Source organism: Pleuronectes platessa, chromosome 18 (assembly GCF_947347685.1).
Source record: "Pleuronectes platessa chromosome 18, fPlePla1.1, whole genome shotgun sequence".
NCBI lineage: Eukaryota > Metazoa > Chordata > Actinopteri > Pleuronectiformes > Pleuronectidae > Pleuronectes > Pleuronectes platessa.
In genome coordinates, this window is record NC_070643.1 from 14,441,386 (window position 1) to 14,459,413 (window position 18,028).

Sequence of the window (18,028 nt, forward strand, 5' to 3'; positions counted from 1 at the left end):
ATAAAAACCACTAAGGTCCAGTACCTGAGGGCGGTGGTGGCTCTGGGAGGGGAGGAGAGGACGGCGATGGTCTGGGAGCGCTGTTCACCAAACACCTGGCTTTTACTGGGAGACACCTGCAGAGTGGGACAGATCGAGATGATCATGAGAATCTCGACACAGAAACATGGATGTAATCTTTAATGGGCTGTAATACATCCTGTGGTCTCGCATGTGCATTAACGATTCCTCACCATGTTCCCGGTGAAAGTGACGGGCGGTGACTGCCAGGAGATGCTGAAGCTGGAGCTGTTGGTGGGAGTGAAGCTGGTGGAGCCCGAGCCGGCCGAGTTACTGTTGCTGGACGGGATGGACACTGGAGCGGTGGCCTGGAGGCAGAGGTCAAAGGTCAAAATGGATTTACTTTCAGCTTCTGGTGGCAAATGCTCACTAGTGTCTGAGTTTGTGTGAAAGCCTTTCATTTATAAGACAGAACAATTATTATTATTTGTCTTTAATTGAACATGATTCAAGTCCTAACTATTTCAAAATAATTTTACTCTTTAAATCATCAGATTATCAAGGGCAGTCTTTAGATTACTGAACATTGTGAAAAAACCTCTTCAGTTCTGCACTTCACGACAACAGAACAGTGTGTTGCAGGTAACTACACCTGTTGTCATGCTATTATCAGACTCACTGATGGATCGTGTCCTCGTTCCACCTGCGATAACTTGTTCCAACCTGTTGCTGTGTGTTGTTAAACCACATCTGTCAGCACAGCTTCTAACAGCAACCAGGGACCACAAATAATCAGGATAATCAGGAGCCTGACAGAAGTGTGTGAGAGACAATATGTGCAATTTGTGTGTAGATGAGTGAGCTGCTGTGCGTTTATTGATCCAAGGCACATTGATTTCTTCCCTTCGGTTGTGCACTAACCTTAATATAAAGTGTGTGTGTATGTGCCCACGCTCACCTGGTAGGCGTGGTCCGTGTGGATGAGGTAGAGAGCGCTGGGCGCCGAGCGGCTGAGCGGGGTGGTGCCGCCAGCGTGAGGCTCCGGGGTGTCAGTGGGCTGCTGGGGCCGGTGGGCGTCGGGCGGCTGGCCGATGGGAGGGAGAGGAGACGGGGGAGGAGGAGGAGGGGGACAGAGGACGGAGGGCGACACCGGGGACAGGCTGCTGAGCCCGTCGGCCACCGAGTCCGTGTTGAGCTTGATCTCCGTGTAGTAGAAGTCCTCCTCGCCGTCGCTGCAGTCCGAGTCACAGCTGCGTCTGGAGACAGAGGACACGGGTTGGGTGTTACTGGCTGGGTGTGGTCTCCTGGGGATTTGAGTGGACGGTGTGTGTGTGTGTGTGTGTGTGTGTGTGTGTGTGTGTGTGTGTGTGTCTTACCCCAGGTGGATGGTGCGGATGTGTCTCTGGATCCCGGCGGCAGTGCTCAGCACCTTGCCACAGTTCTTCCACAGGCACTTGAACATCACCTTCATTGAGTTCTGAAAGGAAAAAACCACAGCAGCTCACAGATGTGTCCGTGTTGACAGAAAGAGGAAATCAAGGAAATCAGCCCAGTTGTCTTTGTTTGTTTTAACTTACAAACGAACCAACAAACAAACAGAAGGGACTAAGTCACGGCGTCCTTGGCAGAGGTAATAAATACAATGGAGTGAGGTCGATTAAAGTGGTCAATCTTCTACTGATAAATATTGATAATGTCACATGGTCAATGTGACTAATGAATCCACTTTTCTTTACTGTATAATGTATCTATGGGGTCATTCTGAACATACTTTTAATTACAAGGCCACAGTGAGTCTCTCTGTGGTTGTGAGCCGGCGACGCTCTTGTGTCTTTTATCTCTCGCCTGTAATTGCACCATCGGCCTCCTAGTGAGATTATACATTGTTTTTCATGGAGCGACAACAAGCTCTGTGTCCCCTCTCCTGCTCCTAGCCGTCAGACGGGGGGGGGGGGGGGGGGGTGTTGTCTTACTAGCCTGTCTGTCAAACTATTGTTGAGGGGGCTGGTTTCGTTTTGACAAGATTTATTTTTTTAATTTTCATGCTACTTGCAGAAACGCAGACACACAGAACAATCATCTGTTCCCTGTGTATTGTTTTGTCTTTGGGTAACAAAAGCATATTTTGTGTGTGTGTGTGTGTGTGTGTGTTATTCCTCTTAAAGACGCATTTCACAGTTAATTAAATGGGTGGCTCCACACGGCATTGTCTTGCCAGGAGAGAAGCACGAGGGGGGCATACAGATCATGTGAGACCTTGGCATTGCTATGTGTGTGTGTGACTGTGTGTAGGCAAGACAACAACACTGTAATCAAAAGCATTTATAGAAACTGTTTAGTCTCCATCCACACTTCATTCTCTATTTTCTCTTGTTTGTTTCCCGTAATTCCTGCTAGTCCCTCTTTTTATTCTTCATCCACATCCCTCATCTTCTCTTTCCCTAACAATGCCTCCTTTTTCCCTTTGTGATAACTCCCCAATTAACACAGATACAGATGCATAGTGCTGAAGAGCAGCTCACCCAAGAGTCTTTATTGATTTTTGTTTTAGAGGAGCCATGGAGCCACGGCCAGATCTTTATGTTTGCTGTAGCGGGTATTAAAATCATTACGGCAGTTGTGCAGCGGGTGCATGTGGAGGCTGAGGAGTAATTATGAAGGGCAAACGTCTGGGGATGACACACACACACAGACACACACACACACACACACACACACACACACACACACACACAGAGACACACACACACACACAAACACACACACAAGAGCGAGGGGGAGGAAAACACAGGAGAGTGCTGGAAAAATAAAATAGGCGGGAGAGATGGATGATACTGACAGCGAACCACAAACTAGTGTGATAAGGAGAGAGGGAGACAAAGAAGGAGAGCAAAGCAATATACATGTGAAAAAATAATGAGTGACAGTGCGCAGTGGATGTGATGAGCTGTCAGTGGCGTGTAGAAATGAGACCAGGCAGAGCGATGAGTGAGGAGAGTCGAATGAGTCTTCATGTGTGTGCTTATAACGTCTGGAAGACAGAAGCACGAGAGGCTGCGTGTCCCTTCCTGTCCCATTTTCATCTCTGCCCATTACCCAGTCAGAGTCGAAACTACCTCCATAACTTCTCTGGTTAATCGAGCAGCCTGTGTGCATCTGACAGCGTCTCAAACACCAGCTCCTCATCTCTCTCTCATCCACCGAAACGCCTGCCATCAGGAGAACTGCTGCGGCCCTCCTTTAAACCCCTCTTTAACATGTGACTCTGGACAGCTCCGCACTCACAAAAATAAAATTCCTGCCCCCCTGCTGCAACTATTTCAAGGGTACGTGTGGTCAACAACAATTTTGATTTCCTAGAAACTGCGAGATTGGACGTGGTAACTGGGCAATTTCACAGGAGCTTGCAGCCCGAGGGGAAAATAGCTTTTTTAAATAACTCCTCAGAGGTTTATTATTCTTGAGAGCTGCTCAGAATTTGTCCATAAAAACCTGGTGGAATCTGACAATGTGTTTTCGCCACTTTGGCCCTCCATCCACACGGAGCAATTATTCCCAGAGCATTTTATAGATCTAAAATCAAATCTCTTCCCAACCAAGGCAAAGGGAAGTAACTATGAAAACTGAGAAAGATGTTTTTACAATTTCCAGCCAAATGTGCTAAAGGTAGTTGAGTGGTAATGCACTCATGTTACATCTTCTTAAAAGTGACGATGACCGTTGATTTGAACAGACATAGAAAGTCAGTTTTGACCAAATATGTAGTACTTACTGCACTTTGCATAAATGTCAGCTCAAAATTTGAATATATATAATTGTAATGCTGGTTTCCGACCCACTCTGAACTGAGATGATGTTATAATCAAATTTGTATTCCACATTTGTGTAGCTCATTAATAAAATAATTTAAGAAAAACTCAAGCAAATGCAACACACATGAGCTTTGAGAGGAATGAGGGTTTAACCAGGGGTCTGCACATGAGAGATTTAGGGAGTGTTGTCCGTTCCCCTCTGTGCCAGGTAGCGGCTGTCATGAAATGTTTTTACAGTTCTTCAGAGGATGAAGAAGTGATCTTGCTGTTTTCTTATCGTTCTGTGTTTCAGTGTGGACGGAGTCATTATCTCCGCCAACGAGGTTACGTTATCTGTGAGTCGGTTTGTTTGTTGAACTTTCACGAAACTTGTTGGAAGGACACGAAATGGGCAAAGAAAGAAGCCACTGGGCAAAAGGGGCCGATCCAGGAGTTCTTTCACTTTCTTTAGCATTTTGAGAGAAGGCGTTTATTGACTTTTTCCCTGGCTTGAATCTCAGGGGGGAGTTGGACCTCGGTGAAGGTTTGCATTTGAATGAGATCCAATCTAGTTTTCAAATTACAGTAATGAATTTTTCTGAGTACCTATTTACTTTTCAATCACAGACATTCCTTCATCTGCTGATTCACCATGGTTTGTTTTCAGTGAATCATTCAAGCTTTCTGGCTCAGAGATGCTCTGCAGTATTCACCTTGCGCTTGCGAGGGATGGGCTCATCGAAGAGCAGACTGCTGCCGTCCTGGTCATCCAGGCTCGGGTCTTCGGGTCCTGCGGGGCCGGGCCCCACGCCGCCTAGGCTGGGTACTCTGAAGGGCTTGAAGCTGTCGGCAGAGAGCGGCGGGGAAGGTGTGGAAGGGTTGGACTGGTCACTGGGGGCAGACCAGCTCCAGTAGCCCCCTGAGGAGCTGTTGCTCGACGGGGTGAAAGGTCCCACTGAGCCGTTGTCCTTCCATGAGCCACTTAGACCGTCTGAGAGGATGGAGGCAAACAAAGAAGACAGGAATGGGAACAGAGGGGAGGCAGAGTTAAAAAAAACTGTATTTAACTGGGTAAATTTCATGATTTCAGACAGAATAATACAACGTCACATACACAAATAAAAGAAGTGAGGAAGAAAGGAAAAACAATGAGTCACAATCACCCGCGACGAAACATGTGGGCGTTCCTCTGTCAATGACGGGAGATCAAGACTTTCAATTAAGTTCACACAGCTTTATTTGCACCTCACACAGTAGAGCCTCGCAGCTCGACTGTTGACTGTGACACAAGAAAAGAGGTTACTTCCTTGTTCTGTGATTCCTCCGAGACGTTTCCAAGGCCTTGTTTTTCCATTTTCAGATCAAAGCAATACTTCTTTTGAATATCAGCTACAAAAGCTATTTCACCTCGCGAAGCGGGAGGCTGGGGAAAACTTTAGGCTGAGTGTGTGTGTGTAAAAGAGTGTGTGACAGTGTGTGTGAGTCAGGGGGAGTGGGGAGCAGATGCAGTTTGTTTGGTTTAACGGGACTCCATCTTGGCGGGGTGTCTCTCGTCTCAGACTTGCTTCTTTCTTTCCTTCAGCAGGGTTTTACATAAAAGAACAAAAAGGAAACATCTCATATGCGTTTGATTCTGTGGCATAGAAAAGTAAATATTTTTTTACAGCGTCCTTAGATCTGTGTCGTTGAGGAGGAACTGCAGCCACACAGAGACATTACAAACTATTCATGCCGACCAACATTTCTCTTAGAGAATGAGTGAAGTAGCGTTGAATGCATGTTAACATAAGTAAGATGCAACTGAATGCATTTAAGACCTAGTATGTAATATCTGAACATGTTGTTATCTTTTTAAGACCCTGTAGAAACCCTAATACACCGTTCAATTTAATTAAAATGTAATATGGTCTCAGAAAGAATTCAACCATGACACTGAGCTCGGCTTCCAACTGTGTGCATTGCACTTGAGAACCTACTGTGTCCACTCATGTTAATGCACATTGTATGATCTCCGACAAGTGCACGTGGGTGTGACATCTGTATGACTGCATTAAAATGAAGCCGTCTGTATTTAAAATCTACTCTGTGCATGTGTGCATGATGTATGTGATGTTCATTTAACATATGACCGGATGTGCATGTGGGGCTGTGAGAGCACGTGCATGGTGGTTGGAGGGTTGGCTACACGTCTGCTCGGTTGAATGGACAGCCGGTTGGTTGCGCAGGCTATCAAAGCAGTTGCATGTGATTGCAGCTACAGCGCCACCGTGAGAGAGTGAAATCCAGACTCTGTGCTTTGAGCAGAATCCTAAAGCACAGCAGGTGGTGGCAATTTTTCAACCTCAGCTTCCACGCTCATTCACAAGATAACAGGCATGAGGGAATGAGAAGCGTGTGTGCAGCAAAACACACTAACGACAGGCTTAGGCTCAGATTAGCTTTTTTTTTTCTGGTGATGGAGATAGAAATGAAAGAATACATCAAAGGCAAAGATTCATTTTAATCTGTGGAATTCAGAGTATGTGGTTTTGGGGTATTTCTCATTCAGCAGTTGTGACACTCACCGCTGACTTTGACAGGTGGACTCCTGACCAGTGGACTGGTGGAGAGGCTGGTCAGCACCATGGCGGCTGTCACCTTGTCCATGTCCGCTTCCTCCGCCGGCCGCCTTTAAAAACAAAAACACAGAAGAAAATGTTGAGAACTTCAGTCATATACACAGAGAAAGACTAAAACCCATCATGACAGTAGCGACTTTACTACTGTAGCACCTGTCCAATACAGAGAGTTTGAAATAGAGCCACTTGTTCCTGTGGGCTATACGGGTTTGTGTACTTGCTTGTATGTGAGGTCATTGATATTCTACTCGGATCCCTAAGCGAGCCGAGCAGGAAAGATCAAACAGAGACAATACAACTTGATACATGTGCTTAATCAAAACCTCAGTGGAATTTGTATGCAACAACTCACACACCCGTCACACACCCGTTTAAGTGATGAGCTGCAGGACAAGTGATCGTTTTCAGAGATGGCAACAGATGCTATGAAACTATCCAACTCTGTGTGCAAAGAAAAAAGTGTGTGTGAGTAATGTGAGTGGGCCCGAGAACACAATGGGTCTTCATTTCACTTCGCCAGATGTTTTCAGAGAGAAGCCCGAGCTTGTGAGTTTAAACCCTCTCAGCTTTACATACTGCTGCACTGTCTACAACATAAGCTGCTAATTACATTGAAGTTAAAGCGTTTGGTGTTTTCTTGGTTCTTTGTGGGAAACTGGTGCGATCAACCAGACACAACAGCGGAAATGCTTCTGTCTGAAAAACGTCAAACCAGATTAGACTGATGTGGGTATTTTATCTGCAGTACAGCTGCACAGTGCACACGCTGGCTGATCCATACGACAGACTGTAACTACACACACACACACATGCATGTATTTGTCTCTCCTAATTGGCGCAGATAAAAAGCACAGAGGAAGACAGGCATCTTAATCCCCTCACATGTATTCCTCAGAGAGAAGCAAACCCTGTGATCAACGGGATGTCAATAGCTTCACTACTGACAGTACCTATTGAACATGCTCACTATTAACACAACAAGCAATGGGTGTGTGTGAGTGTGTGTACGTTTGTTTGTTTTGTTCCTGAGCGCCCCAGCCTTTGATGTTGTGTGTGGCTTCTATTACAATGATGAAATCTCCTGCTACCTTGGAAAAAATTCATGACATCCGCCATCACCAGGTTTCCCAGTACCTGAGACCTAATGGTAGGTTACACTGCATCTTAATTGGTAGACAAACAGTGCAGGCAACAAACTGCTGAAATAAATCGTACTTTCCTTGATAGTAGTGAGACAGCAAAGGGACAGAGGGACTTTCTGTATGCATCTGTGCGAGTGTGGTGACGGAAGTGGCTACATGCTTTCCCCACAGCAACAATTTAAACCTCAACAGGACACGACTCAAAACACACAACACAAACACACCACACAACTAAAACCAACAGTGGAGAGGCTTCAGAACAGCAGAGGGAAACTGTCTGAGTGGCCCAGTCGAAGCCCAGATGTGACTCCCAATATTTATTTTTCAAATAGGCTTTCAGGCGCAGATGCTCCACATCCAAGAGGACTGGCTCGAGCGGTTTGCCACACTTGAGGGCCGGTGCAGCAAACTGACAACTGAAACTAAACAACAAAGAACACACAGAAGTAGAAAATTGTTTAACTTTGTCATCAAAAATGTTTCCAGTGAAGTTGTTCATTGTTTGAACTGTGATGTGATGAAGAGTTGAAATGTTCAGCCAGCATGTTGAACAGCCAGCATCCTGTCAGAAAAGGAACTTACTACAAGGTTAGAGGATAATTTGACTTTGCTCTGGGCTGATCAGTCTAATAAAGCTGACTCAGGTTACAGGGTTAAATATGATAACTTTGATAAAGAGAAGTAATAACCCCCCTTTTTTTTTATAAAAGAAAATTGACCCTTTGAGTATTTATATAGAAGCCGTTACAACTGATCACGGGACATGCTGTATTAAAAAACATATTTATCCAAGCTAATATCACTTTACATGATTTTGACTTAATCTGAAGCAGAACATTTGTTGGGGAGTACAAAGGAAGATTATCTTTTCACTACAGTTAAAATTGTAGACGGACTCTTGTGCTTCAACGATTGTTTCAAAATTAATGTGGAAGCCATTAAAAGTTGAGAGAAGAGAGCGTTAGCTAACAAAGAGCCTCGTCCTCCATTAGCTGATGTCTAATTTATTACTCTTTCCACTGTTGAATATGATGTCATTAGGACCTCCACATTAATCAAGCAATGAAGCCGCGCACACACACACACACACACATCTGACACTAATAACCCCCCCCCCAACACACACACACATCTTTCGTTGCCGTAAACCTACTTCCTGGTCACCTTGGGAGGCCATCACGTGACTGTAGATATTACTTCCATGGCAACAGTGACAGACAATAATTACCAGGAGCTTTGTCTGTCTTGAAATATGAGAGAGTAAATCTGAGAGAAAACACATTAGAAGAAAAACCATAATTAAGATGTGATGTATGAGTGGGGGGAGAGGAAGAGAGAATTGGCCAAATCGCATTTGTAATTTGGTAGCGTTGATGCGGACAACATGTTTGTGTGTGTGTGTGTGTGTGTGGTTGTGTGTGTGTCAGAGAGAGAGTGGTTGTGTTGGGATGGTTAATGGATTGGTGAGTGAAATCTAATGAATTAGCTTCATATGTATGTGTGTGTGTGTGTGTGTGTGTGTGTGTGTGTGTGTGTGTGTGTGTGTGTGTTTTAATATTCTTACTTCACTAACTGGCGATACAAATATTTCCCCGTATCCGACCCCTGAGGCTTCTTAAAAGAAAACATTATTGTGGACGTATTACTTCATCAGCAGCGAGCCGGAGGGAAAGTGAAGAGCTTGTTTACTAATGCAGATTGCATGAAATGGATTCACATAATTTCATCTCGCTGGTGGCTTTTCATAGATGGAAAATGAGTTTATCTCAAGGGTTAAAACAAACATATTACTGTGGATCTATATGATATTTATTCTTGTTTAGGTAGCATCACCACACACCATTTTCAAACATGGACTATTTAAATACTGCTATTGGTAATTAGGGGAAAGGCTTTTTAACTAATAAGAGAAAGACAAATACAAGGGATGAGATAATTGAGACCAACAATTATTTTGAGTGTTGATTATTGTGTCTAATCCCTCCTACAGTCCACATGCAGCTTTGGCTAACAGCAGACTATACATTCCCTTCAGGTGGGAATGTGAGTGTGAATGGTTGTCTCTGAATGTCGGCCCTGTGATGGACTGGCGACCTGTCAGCGTCTCCTGATGGATTGGCTCCAGTTCCCTCAAGACCCTCAAAGATTAAGCTGATATAGATGATGGATGATTGGATGAATGGATGAATGGATGGATTTATATTCCCTATACACCCACAGATCTTTTCACAGATTCCGGGTGATTAGACCTCTGCTCAAATTAGGGCTGGGCAGCGTATCCTTAAAATTATTATTGGGTAAAAAAAAGGATACATTAGATTAGCTCACAGTGCACGCTTAGGTTGGTGACATTAACCTGAGGGCAGCAAACACGTCAGATACTGAGCAAGAAGGAAGAAAAAAATAGATTATTTGTCATTTGTTATTCAATTATTCGTGAGCTACCTGATTTCTCAAAGATAAAACAAAGAAACAAAGAAATGTAGATCCTCAGCAATGACCAAAATCATGAGAACATGTTGAAAATGACAAAGAATGACAAACTATGAGAGTCAAAATTAGAAGCAGTGATTTGGAATTCACCACATGAGGGTTTGGAGAGAAACAATGAACCCCTGTTCAGGGGTTTCAATGAGTTTGGTAGTGATATGGCTGTTTGCCAATCTGCCAGCAGGCTGTGTGTGCGTGTGTGTGCGTGTGTGCGTGTGTGTGTGTGTGTGTGCGTGTGTGTGTGGCATTTGCTGAAACTTGTTGTACTTCCCTGGACAGATGTGCCAACTCATTTATTTTAGGAATCTCAGGTGAATTCAACAAAACAAAGGGCCTGCATGGGAAAAAGAAAGGGGCTTTAGAATGTGTGTGTGTGTGTGTGTGCGTCAGGCCAAGTAGCCATCATTGTGGAGAACAGGCGGTGTCCAATTTCAAGCAAAACACTGGCCAGGGAGAGAGCGACAATAACAGTGGTTAATGTTACTTTGGCCCATCTTTGTTTGACAGGTGGACAGGAACTGATGAAGTGTGAAATGTATAGAAGGTAAATGCATCTTTTCTTCATTGTTTATTCCGTAAAAGAGTTTTCACATCAGTGAATATCAACAACAATAAACAGATGCCTGATATGTCTGTGAAAGATTAAGCTTGGCAGATTTTCAGTGGCCAATCGATTAACGTGTCTGGCTCTAAAAATGACCCTCATTCACAACAGTCATGACGTCACTGTGGCTGCAGATACAACTGAACATCTGTCCACATGAAGCTAGTGAGAGAAACTTCTGTTCAGAGTCGACTAAATTAATTCTGGTCATGTTCTTTTTTCCACATGCAGCCACAGTGCAATCCACTACTCAACAACTGTAAACTTGTTTTGAACAAACTGGGCCAAGGTCGTTCTTCACACACACATAAACAGGCACAAACCTCTGGTAGATTCTACATGTGTGTCACAGATAAAAACGATCCCTCAGTTCTCTTCAAGGCAGCTGGAAGGTGTGGAGGCTAACAGGAATTCCCCTGAAACGCAGGCCAGCGCTTCCAAACACACGCCCCTCACTCCTACACTCCCACACTCCTCTGTCCTCTCTCTCCTCTTCCTCCCTTCACCCCTGCTGGACTCACTCACTGAACTCTCTCCGCCGCTCTCTCTCTGCCTCGCTCTACCCTCCCACACTCTGAGCCTCTTCGATGTTTGCGGCTGCAGATCACACTGTGAGCAAAGCGAGTGGGTAAGAAAGACGGCAAGAAGTTGTTGGTGTGTGTGTGTGTGTGTTTGGGTTGGCCTGTCTCTTCGATGCCGGGCGGTGCAGCGAGGTTTTTATTACAGCCACTGGACTATGACGCCCATTTCCTCCTCAATAAGCTCCTATAAATCAGAAAGCTCTTCTTCAGCCATATCTGATCTATGTCCTCCGCGCGCGCGCGCGCGCGCACACACACACACACACACACACACACACACACACACACACACACACACACACACACACACACACACACACACACACACACACACACACACACACACACACACACACACACACACACACACACACACACACACACACACACACACACACACACACACACACACACACACACACACGACTTCAATACCACAAAAGGAATCTGCATATGACATGGGGCTAACATGCATGAAGGGCACAGCTTTTGATTGGCAGATGTGCATCAAAGGACACACACAAAAAATACATAGACTCACATACACACACACAAATTTACTTTGACATGCTCCTGTGCATCCTTCAGGCTCTGGAGACATTATAGATAACAGTCCTTTGTTGGAAAACACACGTCCTCAAAAAACGGCATTTATATAAAACCTAACACATACAAAGGAGCATGTATTGTGTTGCCCATTCAATTTCCTGTGCAGAGAGTTGCTATACATTCTAAGTGTGTACGTGTGAAGTGTTGTGCACCAACTATGACACACATGAAGGGTAGATGTGAGGCTTGGACAGGTGCTGCCAACAGCTGCAGGCTTGGCTTATTGTAAAAAAAAGCCAATCACATGGTTTATGGGAAGGATCCGTTTTTTATGGATTGCAGTCGGTCTTTTACAGCACAACGAGGGGACGTTCAAAATACATAATCCGGCTTCGGTGTCGCCCGCTGCTTGTAAAACCGTAGAGTCAAGATCGTCTCTTCATCTGGTGCAAGTTTTTAAAACTGACACCAGGATACAGTTACAGTGAATCTACCTAACAGCTTCTTTTCAGTAGAGCAACTTTCGTCAGGCCTTTCACGGTGCAGATGTCAACAAATATTTATCTACAACCAAACACTGGCACTGTCTATGTTGGATTGGACGTGGTGAAATGGCTCAAACATTTTTACAGATTTGTTGATGGATCCCAGATGATGCTCTCTGAAGACTTGGATCCACCAGACCTTCCCTTCAGCTTCAAAAGGATTTGTGTTGATACAAAACTTTGGTTTATGACCAAATACTTAGAAAAACTAATAACAATCACATACGCCTCAGAGTCTTTTCAAACATATCACCTTTATCTTAGCTTTTTTCTTTGAGAAATGGAAATCATATCTTTGATGATGTTATTCTGTATGTTTTTGCTATTTTCATTTTATTGTAAAGTCTGGTTAGCTACGAGTCTGTCAACTTCACAAGGTAAATAAACTGTAGAATTTCCAATGGAACAGGTATTTATATCATGATCTGTTCACACAATCGTGAGTGCTGTCTCTATGCCTCACATCTGCTCTGTAAGCATCACACACACACACACAGACACACACAATCCAGGGACCAGGCCTTCTTCCTAGCCATAACAACATATGCACTGGTCTGGCAGCCAGCTCCTTGAAATAGGAGCCACGGGCCTCCTTCCCTTAACACTGTCCCTGCTTCATCTTTCATAAGCAGCGGAGCCAAACCAACTTCTTATTCACTGTAACTCGAGCTTTCCAAAGAACTGTAGCCTCCACTGCAGAAAACTCTCCCTCTTTTCTCAGAAAAGATTTTAAGACACCTTAGGGAACTAAAAGATGGAGCGTTATCTTACCAGAAAACAAAGTTATCCCCCGCGTGGAGAATCGATTTTACAATAATTTAATAACCGTCTTGTTTCTAAAAGTGGAGACACATGATGATAATGAAAAGCAATTGTCAGACACAACTGGAGCAGAATTAGTTTTCTTTTAGGTGGAAATTTCCCTTTAAAGATTCAGTATCGTGGAAAGTGAGATTTGTGATTGTGAAGCAAGTTTAGGTGCCAAATAAACACTGGGAGAGTATCTAAGCACTCAATGCCCACAGCCTTTATTCAGAAACTCTCTTGAAAAGAGCTGTCAGGACTTTTGTAACTTCGTGTTGTCACAACAAAACAGTTACTGGCCTAGGCCATGACCCCAGCGTGACCCCAGCGTGACCCCCCCTGACCCAGCCTTCAACCTTGAAGGATTTATGTTCTCTTCTCTTCCTGTTAAGCTGAAGTCTGCTATGTAATGACCTCTCCAGTGATCTTTTTGGCCCTTTAATCTTTTCCACTGATTGTTGGATTACATTTATCTTGGTTTTATCCGTTTTTGCAAGAGTTTAACTTGGACTGAAATCAACTACTATCATTATAGCTGTGTGTTTGTGTGGACTGCAAACTTAAGCTGCTGAAAGTTTTGTCTCTCGGTAGCAGCTGCCGGAGCAAAGTGTATTTCCAACTCAACTTTTCCCCCTGCCACCACGCTGCTGCTGATAGATATTCTGCCTTAACGTTCCCACCAGTGTGTCGTCTGCAGTCCCAATTACTCCCATTCAAGCCTCGACATTTTCCGGCAGCGAGTGAACGGTGAACTGCTCGTTCTCCTCCAGTGAATCCACTCATACTATTCCAGTCTTGCTGTCCCAGCTGCCTGATGGTCATGCATTCTGCAGACGCTCACTTTCGTGGCTGGCACACTACCACGCTACTGGTCCAGCTGAGGAGAGTAAGCTGGAGGACGGGGCAGTGGGCTCTGCCACTCATGCATTAGATCTGAATACTGCAACACGGTGGACGGTCACCCGCTACATAACGGGGCCTTGAACTAGAAAAACTAGAACATTTAATGAGCTGGATTCTTTGTCTCTTTACTGCTTTAGAAAAGAAAGACAGCAGAGCCGCAGAAGATGCGTCTGTGTCTAAGCTGCTTGAATTCGCCTTCATTAGCGAAGAGAAGGCGAAGAAGACGTTATTATGAGTGCTTGCTGACTTTCAAAGCGTTTACGATCAAAGGTGGAGACGGGTCTATGTTAACAGAAATTGCTCGGTACAGTTAATATCAATCAAACCCAGGGAGCACAAACCCTTCTGCAGATATTACAGAATACAAGACACTTAATCAAGTCTCAAGGGGCAGAGAAAACTGTAGTTTTTATATTTAACAGAGTTTGGGGGCCTTTTCTCAACTGATTTGTTATTCCTGTTAAATCTACCTGTGATCCTCCTCACCCCCACCCCCGCTAATCAATATGTCTTTAAATGCCATTAAAATCCCACACTCAATCTACTTTAAAGCACTCGGCAGAAAATGATTAATCGAATGTATACGGCTAGTCACGTATAGATTAAAGTAGATGATGAAGTCATTAATACTCAACAATATTAGTGCTTAGAGCCACACCGTGTCTAATCATCAGCATTTGCTTGCAGCTAATTAGCTGATTAGGTATTAGCTCGCTGCCTCTCTCGCCGTCTCTCTCTGTCATCCAAACATAAACACACAAAAATAGAGACACACCCACACACAGAAAGTATTTGGCTCCAAGCCTGGATAATGTGCACCACACCCTGTTTTGCTCTAACAGAGCATGATCACCACTTTGTGTGTGTGTGTGTGTTTGTTGTTTAAAAAAGGGGGAACTACCAATCTGTGTGTGTCTGTTTCCATGTGCACGTACTGTCACTTACTCATGTGTAAAAGGTTCCTGCATTAAGCTATACATTCTTTGTGTGTGTTAGTATGTGTGTCTGCAGACAGCTGTGCAGTGGGTGCATTGTGATATTTGCCGATCAGCAGAGGATGTTTTTATCCGCACATCCATACATTTTTTTGCTTTGACTTTGTCCTTTCTTCCTCTAATGCACTTATAGCCCAAGAGATATGTTTCGCGCCATAAGTGGATATACATGTCAACACTAACTTGCGGACACACACACGCACTCTCTTGCTGTTTATTTTGTATCATATATTATCATCAGGACTAAACTGTCTATGGGAGCTGCACTGAAACAAACACACACAAGCCTTTGTTCATGAAATATGTTGGGCTTATAAAAAACCTATGAAGGATGTTAATTTAAAAAACTGTAAAAACTGCTAAATATGATTAGCAATAGGCGAAAGTATTTGTCTCTCATGTATCGTCATTAGGTAAAGCACCCATTTGTCTGAAATAGTAAATACTCTGCAATTTTTCTAAAATCCCTCCAGACTATTCCAATCATCTAAAACTAGAATCAGACTTGTGTCCAATGCACAACAAAAAACAGATTAAACCTGTTTCTTAACTTCAAACTATATTTATTAACCCAGGTGGCCTAAAATGACATTTTTGATTTCCGGGTACAAAGAATATAATACATGTTTCAAGGTTGATCCACTCTGAATAAATTAACTCAAGATATTTGTGATCAACTGTTGATTTGGATTTGAAAAGATATTCACACCTTGAAAAAAGGGGTTAAAATCCTTTTATGGGGAATCAGGAAAGTACGGGACTTTGAGTCCTTGAGGAGTCGGACAATACCTTCAGAACGGAGGCAAGTGTTGTTCAAGAGCCTTCTGGGTTTTTAAAGCATTACTGGGTATTTATTTTTCCAAGAAAATGATATTTACCTCTGTGACAAAATGTACTGGTAGCACATTGGAGACAAAGACTCAGGTTAGACAGCGGAATGTTTTTAATGGATTAATGCTTGTGAACAACGACCCAAGTGCCATAAAATCCATCAATATTTCTTTTCTAATAGAAATGAAGGGCATGAAAAGAGGAATGCACCACTGTGTGTCTATTTTGTGTGAATGGATGACCTTTGAACTTGAAGGTAAACACGTTATGACAAAAGTGAGCCAGACTAAGCATAAACGTCTCTGATGCAGACATGTTGAGGTGCAGTCTTCAGGTAGCGTTTGTGTATGTGTTCATATAGGAGAAGTGCCACAGGCAAGAGAACCAGGTCTTCAGTACGTGTGTGTGTCAGATTGATGTATACATGTCCTGAATTCATCTCATTTCACATCCACAAAGACAGAGTTAACCCCTTGGGGGACAGAGTTAAGGGTAAATAATCATCAACTCTCTCTGCTACGAATACCTTTTGATGTGCCTTTTGATTGACACACACACCCACACACACCCACACATGCTTCAGTAGCGTGCCCTACATTTGCACTATAGGTTTCGGTTCTCGCATATATACTATGCTACCCTATTGGCTTGGGGTGAACACAAACACACACACACAAACACACACACACTTAGTGGCTGTGCCCTAGATCGGTGCTATTGGTTGGAGGTCCAACTGACGTACCAGACTCTAGGCCATGCATACACACACACGCACACACATACACACCACTAACAGGGTTCCCCTTTATCAAATATTGCTTCAGAAGATGTGGAGAACAGCGAGGGGAGAGCAGACTTGAGGGGCGGCTAAACAAAAACATATCCCAGCATGATTGATGCAGAGGCGTGATGGGCAGCGAGGTAGATGAGGGAGAGAGGGTTTAACAAATTTCATTACAATTTCATTACCTCCAATTTTAAACTGTCAGTATGAATTGTTTTTGGTATATTTCTCCATCCCTCCCAGTACTGAGGCCAGTGTCAACTGTGCCCCAACAAACACGCCCTATGTTTGCCACACTTACACATGTATTTTAATATCTACAGGCATGATCTCTGTTTTCAGTTAAGACAGAGGCCCCGTTGTTTTTGCAGTTTTTGTATTTACCTATTGTGTTCGTGTTGATGCAGTGAACTAATCATTTCCCCCGAACTCAATCAGCACTTAAATCAAACAAGCACTTTGACAAAGAATTAATAGGATTCTGTGAGAAATGAACATTAAAAACAACCTCGTCACCTCTTTCAAGACATAACTGCACCACATAAATGTACATCTGTGGCTTTAAGAGGCAGTGATTGGGATCCGTTTTCCATTTGAACTTTAGCACTAATGTAAAATCATGCAAACTGTGGTCAGTTAAGAGCACACAATATGGTTTTAATTACCAACCATCTGCTAAGGTGTCCCACATATTTCCTGTCTCCTTGATCAGGTCACCATTACACACAAGATGAAAAACTAAGGAAACCAACCCAACTCCTGATACCAGGGGTTTAAACATGTTGACAATGTCACCAATGTTACAAAAATAAGATAAAGGGTCAAAACCCTTAGGTACTCCAAAAAATAGGCCGGTATGTTCTAAAAATGGGGACAATGAAATGAATGACAGATGTAATGATGGAGACACATTTAAAATGCAAAGCATGATGATGATGGTGATCGAAGAAGAAAGAGGGGTAGGATGTGGAAGCAGGGATAACCCTGCTTGACACACACACACACCAAATGATGGGTTTTCCCTGAATTGATGTCGCTGTATGCCCTAATGAGCAGAGGGAATACACAGGATCTCGCTGCTCCAAGCAACTCATTTGGCTTTTTGTACGTGCGCGTGACTTCCAGTGTGTGTGTGTGTTTGTGTATGTGTGGGTAAATGTGTCACTTTCTATGAGATGTTTATGTTTATGCTTGCAAGTACCTGCATGGATGCCTGGACGTATGCCAGCATATATTGCAGAGGAGTTATGAATGTTTGTGTATGTGTGTGAGAGAGAGGGAGAGAGACAGAGAGAGAGAGAGAGAGAGAGAGAGAGAGAGAGTTTGTGTAGTGAGGGGGTCGACCACTGATGTGAACAAAGGCAGCAGCCATGAGAGTCATGACGACCTTT

General features: G+C 43.7%; 1 protein-coding gene across 1 annotated transcript in view; it reads right to left on the bottom strand.

Annotated features, from left to right (window-relative positions):
• znf704 (zinc finger protein 704) overlaps window positions 1-18,028 on the bottom strand; it is a 45,565-nt gene that overhangs the window by 4,154 nt on the left and 23,383 nt on the right. The window contains exons 3-8 of the mRNA XM_053446200.1: window positions 6,356-6,459; window positions 4,505-4,782; window positions 1,377-1,477; window positions 959-1,256; window positions 234-368; window positions 25-116 (exon numbers count right to left, since the gene is read on the bottom strand). Coding sequence (XP_053302175.1) covers window positions 25-116; window positions 234-368; window positions 959-1,256; window positions 1,377-1,477; window positions 4,505-4,782; window positions 6,356-6,459 — 1,008 coding nt within the window. The remainder of the gene's footprint in view (window positions 1-24; window positions 117-233; window positions 369-958; window positions 1,257-1,376; window positions 1,478-4,504; window positions 4,783-6,355; window positions 6,460-18,028) is intronic.